At 44.7% G+C, this 9,924-nt stretch overlaps 1 protein-coding gene across 2 annotated transcripts in view; it reads right to left on the bottom strand.

Moving 5' to 3' along the window:
- Window positions 1–406: 406 nt before the first annotated feature.
- GPR50 (G protein-coupled receptor 50) overlaps window positions 407–9,924 on the bottom strand; it is a 49,772-nt gene continuing 40,254 nt past the window's right edge. The window contains exons 2-3 of one of the 2 annotated variants that reach the window (XM_067548134.1): window positions 4,980–5,341; window positions 4,618–4,780 (exon numbers count right to left, since the gene is read on the bottom strand). In XM_067548134.1, the coding sequence (XP_067404235.1) occupies window positions 4,763–4,780; window positions 4,980–5,341 (380 nt within the window). In that variant the 3' untranslated portion in view covers window positions 4,618–4,762. Of the gene's footprint in view, window positions 5,342–9,924 lie in introns of both variants that reach the window. The other variant, XM_067548133.1, reaches the window with a different exon arrangement.

The raw sequence follows: 9,924 nt of genomic DNA, 5'->3' as shown, positions 1-9,924 counted from the left end.
AAAGGGTTCCGCTGTACCAGTGCAGCCATATTGATAATGTTACAAAGCATCTCTCAGGAGAGGAAAGAAATGGATAATAAAGAGATGTAGATGGCCTCCCACAATTGGATGAGTTAGAGCCATCCCAGGCATGATGTTAATGGCAGTTCTGAGGAAGAGCTTTTTTCCAGTTATGAATGAAGCATCATTGCATACCGGCTCCTGTTCCCCAACATCTTCCTGTATTGAAGGTGAACATGACCAAAGACATGGCTCCGAAGACACTCCCCAGATTTCTGGGTGTTCCAATTCCAGTCTGAATTTCTCAGCCAAGACCCTTGTATGTTCCAGAAGAATTCAGTTCCTACTTTTAGCCAGTTGTACCTCATACCAATCTGCTTTCTAATCATAACCAAAAGCCGAGGAGTCATTTCAGATATTTATTTCAAAAAACATATTTGCTAAAAAAACCCAACAAACAATCCAATGATATATTACAGTTTTGTTAGATAAAGGGAATAAATAGTTTTCTTAATGAACCCCAATTGATCAGCAAAGTAAAGAATGCTTAGCCAAATGATGAAATGGAAACACTGTTAAGGTAATGTAGATTTGTATATAAATACTTCAGTTACATTATTCTTAAATAACATTCCTTGGCATCATCAAAACATACTACTTTGTGGCAAGAGATCCATCTCCCTTCAGGGAAATACATTCTCTCACTCCTGGCAACTATGGCAATTTTAAAAGATTCAGTGACACCAGGGTTAATCCAGAGTGAATGGCTTATAACGGATGTAAGGGAGATCCCATTAGGATCTTCAAATTCCAAGACTCAAGGCCAGATCCATAGCTGGTGTAAACCAGCTTAGCTCCATTTAAGCTGTGCGATCTCCTTCAACACCCCAGTTTGGGTACCAACAAGGACACAGAGACTCTACTCAGGATCCCCAATTTAAGATCCAGTTCCCTTTTTTCCCCTGTAAACAAATATAAACAAAATAAGTGCCTTGCACCCAGTTAGCAATCGCTTGTAGGCTGCCACAACCAGAAACGAACACAAGGAATTCCACCCTGCGGCACTCTGAAAAGAATGTAATGTAAGAGTCAATCCATACTTGCAAGCACCCTCAGCACCATGTTCTCCTGTTGAAGCTGTGTCTCCATTTTTAACACCTGCTTTACCTTTCAGACATCAACTCCAGTGCAGCTGGGCTCAAGATTCAAACCATGACTGCTACTTTGCCATGTTCATTTATAAACAGCCTTCACTGCATCAAGACAAGCAAAGTGCTTCTGAAATGATTGTACTACAGCAAGATTTACATTTTGTAGGATACATTAAGATCCTTCAAGAGACCCAATCCCACACTTACGGGGCAGGATCAGGCCCTGTGTTCGTAAAGTGCTGCTCTGGTGATTAAAGGACCTGTTGTTGCAACGCAGTAGATACCTAGCGCATCTCCCATATGGACCTGAGTACCTTCCTCTCCCACTGACTGCACTGCAAGCTGAGTGTGCTCAGCACCACCACCATGCTCGATAGCTGCAACAAGAATGCTGCATTGTCACGTTGTGCAGTGACTGTTCTTGATGCGTAGGAGCCTACCACCTCTAATCCCTGCAGCACGGTGCTGGAGTGCTGCTCCCCGGAGGCAGTTTGGGCTCCATAATGTAGTCCTCTCGCTACAGGACTAGATCAGATACACCCAAGGTTTGGCTGCTTGGGACGCCTTTCGTGTTACAAAGTAAGTTCACTTCTGACTGTGACTGGCTGTGACATCTGATTTGTTTGGAGTAAGAAATAGTACAAAACGCAAACTTCAGAGAAAATAGCACATGGCCTTGACTGAACAGTCAGTTCAAAAGATAAAAGAATCCATGATATCTCAGTAGTGGGACAGGGAGAATTTAAGACGTGGCAAATTTTAAAGGATTCCATATCTTTGTCTTAAAAAGCGGCGTAGCTAGTATATTAAGAATATTATTTGCAAATGTGAATCTAACAATTGCAAACTAGATGAAACAATAATCACAGTGCAACAGAACTCGATGTACAAGTACAACTTGCACTATCTACTCTGCCAGTAAGAGTTCCTTAGTGCTTTTTGCATCCAAATTTGACTCCATGTTTTTTATCTGCACAGGACAATGTAAACTGAGATAGGCATTGTTTGAAGTGAAAAGCACCAGTTCCCATATCATTTAAGAGGGCTCAGATACCCTTATTTGGCCATAGTCTGCAGGATCAAAGGCCAATTTTTAAAACGTGGCTCAGTTTAGCTCCTGTTATGAGTTAACTGGATGAAGCATTTAAAACACAATCATCATTTGCAATGGCTGAGCTGTTTGATTCTGAAAAGGTGCAGTAACAAATTGTCACAGCACCCTGTAAATACACCGCCAATTTGTACTGCAATAAGCCATGCCACATGGCAGGGGTTTTTTTTACACCATTTTGCTTATTTAAGAGATGCACCATGTACATTTCTGGGGCCGAATCCTTCAAGTGACAACTTGTCACAGCTCCTCTCCCGCACAGAATTCAGTGGGAGGGACGTTCAGCAACTCTCAGAAAACATTCAGGGCCAGATTTACAAAGACAGTTAGGCATCTACAAACACAGATGGGCATCTAGTGGGATTTTCAGAAGGGCCTCCGCAGATTAGGTGCCTCACTCTCATTAACATCAATGAGAATTAGGTGCTTAATCTGCTTAAATGCTTTTGAAAATCCCATTAGGCACCCAGCTGCAATAGACACCTAAATACCTTCTAATTATCTCTGCTTTCGTGCCTCAGAGGATGAGCCCCCTGGGCCAAATCTTGCTCCCACTGATGTCAATGGCCACAAAAAACAAACAAAAAAAACCCAACCCACCCCGTCGACTTCGCTAATGCAGGATTGGGCCCTTTCTTTGACCAGACATAGGGCCAAACCCTGCTGCCTTTGTTCATGTGACTAGTCCCGCTGGGCTAAATCTGCCATCAGGGACAGATCCTGTCCCCCACAATATCAACAGCATAGTTCCCATTGACTTCAACAGGAGCAGGCTGGGTGCCACTGTTATACCTGTGTAAAGTCAGCCTAATTCCACCGGCTGGGACTGAATCTCACCTGTGTAAGTGACAGCAGAATTTTGCCCAGTGAGTCAATGGGATTACTTGAGTGCAGGATTAGCCCACACTTCATTCCACTGGCATTTTTTTTTTTTTTAAAGACCACAAGAAAGAACTGACTTTGCTAGAAGGGTAATTGTATGTGCGCGCACACACCCACACACACACAGTCAAAGTCCCCCACCAATTTTAAAGAAACCTCAACTCTGCCCACTGTGCATATATTTATCCCGTAAGATGGACCTACCTGATGCTCTCAATGCACTGCAGCAATCACACAGGCAGCAGAGCTCAGGTTTTAATGGAGAATGTGCGTACTCTTTTTCCGGGAGTGCAAACATTTTTACATAGGTTCCCCACCCCCATTTCTGTACTGCAACTCCGGGCCAGGGTAAAAAGGAGGAAAACTCTCCACCTGCCTTTATCAGTACATTTATGTAATGGGGTCGCTCTGAAGAGAGATGTTTGGGGTGAACGTTCCCTTTCCTTTCTGCCTTTGTCTGCAAGTGTAAATATTATTGGCACTGAGCTTTCCTTTCTATTTATTTATTAAAAGTCTGTATCTGACTTAGAAGAATGGGATTCCGCTACACTTGTCTTTTTTCATTACGTTCACGGCACAGGACCTCTGAGAGACGCTTGGATTGAATGCTGGCCGTTACTGAATGTTGCTGAAAATTAGAATTAGGCTCTGAACCTTTTCCTGAAATTAGATTTGGTCATTTGTTGTATTTTTATTCACCGCCTGGAAAAGAAAGTGCAAGTGTGCTCCATATCTGTATAGATTCAATTAAAAACAGTGCTTTTGCCGCGCCTTGCATCCAGTACTGGCTAGTTACTAAACCCTAAAGACACAGTGGAAGCCAGGATTCCCATAGTATGTGACCCCTAGTGACTAATACTACTAACCTAAAAAGGTACAAAAGAGTCAGTCATGCAGTTTATAGCTCAAAATAGTGTAGGTTTGGTTAAGTGTTACTTAATGCTAACGGGATGGAATTCAAACTACATGGCTATTTTGCCGGCTCCTACAACTGCATCTACATGTGCTTTGAAGGCTTTGCTTCTCACAGGTTGTTTGTATCTGTGTGGCAATTGCATCAAAGTTCACCAGGCACACATGGTGAAAAATGGCATAGGAAAAATAAAGTCAGTGAGTTCCATCCTGCAAATCCTTACTCAAAGCCTTGGCTTCTCTGGGATTACTTCTGTGAGTAAGGTGCTCAGACGCCATACGTAGAAAGACAGAACTTAGTAAGGGCTGGTGCTACCAGGCCCATGATATCAGCTTCGAAATGTGCAGGTATAAAAGCTTTTTATATACTATATACACACATAACTGTAACCCAGAATAAATAGCACTGCTCTGATTCATAAGTGTATTTCAGCTTGGTTGTTATTGTTTGTTACAGCTGGGGACGGCTTGCTTTTCAGTCCCTCCGTCACACCTTTCGACACGTCGACAAACAGCAACCTCGGAGTCCATAGAGTCAGTAGTATTCTTTTGTACTCCTTCCGGAAATTTTGATTGAGAAGCCCGTATATCACAGCATTGAGACAGCTGTTAAAATAGGCCATGAAGTAGCTCAGGACAAAGAGCCATTCTGGAATTTTTGGCACCACTTCCGAAGGATTAATAGAGACGGCAAGACCAATAAAGTTTAACGGCCCCCAGCACACTGCAAAGAGGACAAAAACCACAAACATGGTCAAAAAATTCCGAACATCAGCTGCCCTCAGTTTCTGCCTGCAGTCTTGTCTGACCCGGTGCTTGACTTGAATCACCATAATCCAAATCCGTAGGTAACAGAATGTCACTATAGACAGGGGAACTATAAAATGAATAACCACCACCATTATGGTGTATGATGTACTTACAGTCTGGGCAAAGGTGCAGGAATAAATCCGGGGATCATATCGCAGGGATCCAACAAAAAAGTTTGGCACAATTGCCACCACGGTCAGTATCCAGGTCAGACAAAGATAGCAGCAGGTGTTCTTCAGGTTGAAGAGTTTATCGTACCGGAGGCTGTGGCAGATGTAGCAGTACCTGTTGATTGCTATGACTGTGATGTTAAAAATGGACCCAATGACACTTAAGCCCATGAGAAACCCACTGATCTGGCAGTGAATATTTCCCAGTGTCCATCCATTATGGAAAATGGCACTCAGGATGAGAGGATAAGGATACACCGCTACTAGTAGGTCCGCTATGGACAGACTGACGACAAAGATGTTACCTACAAAAAAAATGGAGAAGAGAGATTGTGACATATTAGTGTAGGTGTCTATAGATCTATACCAAAACTACACACTCCCGTTTTGTCAGCACCCTTTTGAGCGTAAAACTCTTCTGAGCCCAGTACCCTCCATCCTGAGCTGAAAACCTCAGGTGCTATCAGGAGAAGTTTCTGCAGCCAGCAGAGGGCTAACAATGGGAAGTCATTAACCTGAATGTTCTTTCATTCAAACTGAGGCACTTTAAGCACCTGAGCTAGCTAATTCCCAGAAAAACCGCTTCTTCCAGGCAGGCTTGTAACCAAGCAGATGATCAGCTGATGAGGGACTTGATACAAATCAGGGTGGTCACCTGACAAAGGGGAATGCAACATTACCAAAAGGAGTTGCTCTAGCAAAGGGAGTGGGGAGCGTATCAGGACCAGAGGCAGACAAGGAGCACTTGGAAATGGCATTGACCACATGCCAAAGAGTGCATGGACGGGTGAGGGAACTGAGACAAGGATTTGCGGGCAGATTTTGTTGTTTTCCCATGGCTCTGTATATCCCTGGTGCTGTCTAAGAGAAAAGAGTGAGTGAGTGTATAGAATTTCCTTTGCAGAGTTTGTGGGTCCCTTGCTTTCACTGCCACATAGTCCCCAAGGGGGAAACAACATCTGAGAGTCCACAGTTTCAGTGGAGCTCTGGGAGAGTGCAATAGCTATTGGGAGGCTTGGGAGAACCGGCATTGGTGCTTGAACTGTGGGGTCCTCACTACCAAGAGAGGGGTCAGACATGCGGTCTGCATCTGGAGTGTGCCTACAGGCCCAGAGCCAGAGACTAAACTCTGCCCAGTCCCAGCAAACCAAGAGCACATGGGACCCAAGGTTTGGGGTCAGTACACTAGCCTGGAGAAAGTTCACCAGGGAGACCTCTTCAGGGTCGTAATAGAGACAACTAAGTTAGCATTGCATGCACACACTAGCTATCTTCAATAAAGCAGCTGTGAATAAAAAAGGTAATAGCCATTGGTCATTAAACAGCTCTTTTCACATTCAACAGTGAGAAAAATACATTTCTGATCCTGAGAATTTTCCCATCAATATTCTCACAACATTAATATTTTGTTCGTAGAACACCTAGCACAGTGGGGCCATGTCCCTCAACGGGCTCGGAGCTACTGTAATACAAGTCATAATTAAAACTGACAGGCCGATCTCTCTGACTGCACTGAAGTCAGTGAAGCACAGCGGAGCTACTCTGGATTTCCACTGAAAGGAGATCCCCTCCCTTAATATTTGCACAGTGTGTAACAATGCCTTGCAAAATCCTCCTCGTCCAACTACCACAGACAAAGGGGTGTGGAGAGGCAAGTGAGTTTTCAGGAGTTAACTAGGTTTTGATGACAACACAGTGAGTTAAATAAAGGGGCATGCAAGTAGATTTGGCACATTGAACTGGTCCATTTTCACTAGAATTTTGCAATGATGGTGCAAGGTAGCACGTAGCAGCCTAGTCACCTCTTTATGTGGGTAAGATATTTTGTGAGCTTTCCTATTTCCTTAAACTTAAAGCTGGTGTCCAGTGTAATTTGACAGGGAGTCTATGAGAAGGCACCATCAGTGAATAGGGGAGAGGCACAATGTCTAGAGTCCCCAGAGAGCATAATCACCACGTCATTAGCAAGGCAGTGTCTGTGTTCCCTCCATACCTGGCCAGCTGTGATGGCCAGTGCAAAGCAAGTAGACCCATGACCTCACCTTCTCCTCGTCCCCTTAGGTGTGCTTCTGAAGACACTAGCAATCTCTGCACTTATAGGAGTGTCAGAAATGCATGCAGCCTTCATACAGAGTGGCTGAAGGGGAGGAAAGCTCTCAGAACCTAGCCCTCGACTGACAGCACGTTTTATTTTTCATGCCAACATCTCATTCAAGACTTGCTAATGTTGTTTCTCCTACACAGCGTAACTCCACTGATAATGGTACGAATTAGCCTTACAAAACATTGTGATTCACCATTCGTTCTAAACTTGCAGTACGATAATCGGCTCATCAGGGGAGCTCACATTTCAGAATTACAAGGAAATCTTCAAGCTCCTTCTATTTTCCTCCCCGGAGGAAAGGTTTTTAAGCCTACACAAGGGCTCTCTGATTCTACCCTCAAAGGGGTAAGGTAGAGCAGCAGGGCACCATATGTCCCCAACAGCAGAGAACTTGGGAAGATATTAAATACGAAGGTTAATGCCGTGTGAATCTTCACCCCCTACCGTCTGTGAATCTCTAGCAGCCACAATGGGAAGTGTCATGAAAACTCACAAGAATCTGATCTTGGGGGGGGAAGGGGGAAAGTGAATGCACGCTGGTTTTCAGGGGTGAGATGAAACTGACACCTGCTTCTGGATTGAGTTTTCCTCTTAAGAAGAGATCTTGCTTGGTTAAGAATCTTTCCTTTTTTATGCTTACTCTGGGTGGAATCCCACAATTGCTTAGATACAGAATTTTCTTATGATGCTGGATTGCAGTTGCAATAACCTCCCTTACGGGACATGAGCAGTGTTTGCACCCAGGACCTTCAGAACAGACCTCTACTGCCTGAGCTAGCAGCAGTAGTAGGCCATCAGCTCATGTGAACCGGACCCTAGAGGGGGATGTGACCTATACTCTACACACAGTGTAATGGGATCACGCTCACCTCTTGTGAGCACCCCCTGTTCAAGTGCATTTGCCTGCACTCTCTTGCTCAGTTTGTGGTGGGTCTTCGGTGACTCAGCCCTCCGGCCAAGTCACACACAGTCTGTATGTGAAATAAAAATCCCTTCCGGAGAAACAGTCCAACGAAGAGCCTAGCCCAGTTGGCTTTTCTATCCTGCAGTCCTCCCTGGACTCAGGCCCTTAATTAGTCCGGCAGTCTTTAAATGGTCTCCACCCTGGTATCGAGCCATACTCCAGGGCTCCCTTCCTGAGGCAATGTTCTCACCCTCTCTGGGCCCTTCCTCTGCTGGGCCACTAAAAGGGTTCAGTTCCCCTTCTGGGGTGCATTAAAGCCCAGGCCACTTTCCCAGTGGCTCGTGGGGGAGACCCAGGCCCACCCTCTACTCCAGGTCCCAGCCCATGGACCCTAAAGATAGCAGCCATCTACTGTGTCCCTTTAACTGAGCTGCATTGCTGTTATGATTCCCTGGGCCAATTCCCCACGGCCCAAACACGTTCTTCACCCTTACCTCAGGGCCTCGTCCTGGTGGAGTCCCAGGCACCAGCCTGGAATGCCTTCTCACCCCCACTGGTCTCTGCCAGCACTGCTCTGTCCAAGGTCCTGTAGCTCCCTCAGGCAGCCCGACACACCATCCACACTCCTCCAGCTCCAGCAAGAAAGTCATCTCACTCTGGCTCTGCAGCTCTTCTTATATTAGCCTGCTGGGCCCTGATTGGCTGCTCCCTGCAGCTCTTTTCTGATTGGCTGTGTCCCACCTAGCCACTCTAGGCAGCTTGGAGGATCCTTTCCACAGCCCTTTTCTGGGGCAGGGTGTGACAGGGCCGCAAGGCCGCAGGACCTGGTCACCCCGTCACAGGCAGTATTACACAGTGTAAGATACAAGTGAACTGAGAGGAACCCTTCATACTGTCCTCACATAGTTTGCTTGCCAGCTCAGAAGTCTTGAGGTTCAAGTGACCTGTTTTACTAAAGCTTCTGTTCTCTCTGCCACAGTTTGGGTTATGCTTTCCTCCTGACAAATGTTATCGCTCTTTCTTCTGAGATTACTATGGTTCCAGTGGATTCTTTTTTTCCTTGTAGACATTGTCATCTATGCATTCTATGAAGGAATAAAAGGAAGAGAGCTGTATAACCTATTCTGCAGAGCAGTCACTGTAATGCAGCAGAGAGAGGAAGCTACTCTCAGCAACAGATAGCACCTGTCCAATGTGTGAAGGGTCTGCCTACTGCCTTGACAATGGAAGCACTAACCGCGAAGGAAATATATTGATTTCTGGGAAACGTTTGAAAAGAAAAAACAGCAGTAGTGAGGCAGGAGGAGAAGTTGGCAGGCCTGAAGAAAGAGACAAGAGCTCCAAAAAAGGATCTGCTTTCGGAGACTAATCTTTTTGGGTTTGGTTTGGGTTTGTCTACACATGGAGTTGTTCTGAAATAATTATTGCACTTTAAATCTGAATTACTTTGCAAATGTTGTCAAGTCCTTAGACTCCAACACCAGTTTTCTTCCTTTCAAAATAGACGCACCTCAAAAGTGCCAGAGGCAGTGCTCAGTCAAGAATGTGACCAGGTGCTAGCTAAGCTCAGCACTGGGACAAGAGGATGTAATGTCACATATGGGGTAGGAGAAGGAAGAGGTGCGATTCATACTTTATCACATGCTACAAAGTTTAGGGGGAAAAATGCATGATGTAGAAGCAACACTGGATTATTTCTTCCATTTAAACATGGAAAATGAGCAGAGTCGGTTAAAAATACCAAACTTTTTGCAAGACATTTTTCAAAATTCTTTATTTTTGAAATTTCCCAAGAAATAAAGTTTAAATAAGTTTCCCACTAAAAATTGTTGTTAAAAAAAAAAAAAAAAAAAAAAAACTGAGAAATTCAACTTTTACTA

The sequence above is a fragment of the Emydura macquarii genome, unplaced genomic scaffold (genome assembly GCF_026122565.2).
Source record: "Emydura macquarii macquarii isolate MOO-44397 ecotype Brisbane River unplaced genomic scaffold, CSIRO-AGI_Emac_v2 contig_1253, whole genome shotgun sequence".
Taxonomy (NCBI): domain Eukaryota; kingdom Metazoa; phylum Chordata; order Testudines; family Chelidae; genus Emydura; species Emydura macquarii.
This window is presented reverse-complemented; position numbering and strand designations above follow the sequence as displayed.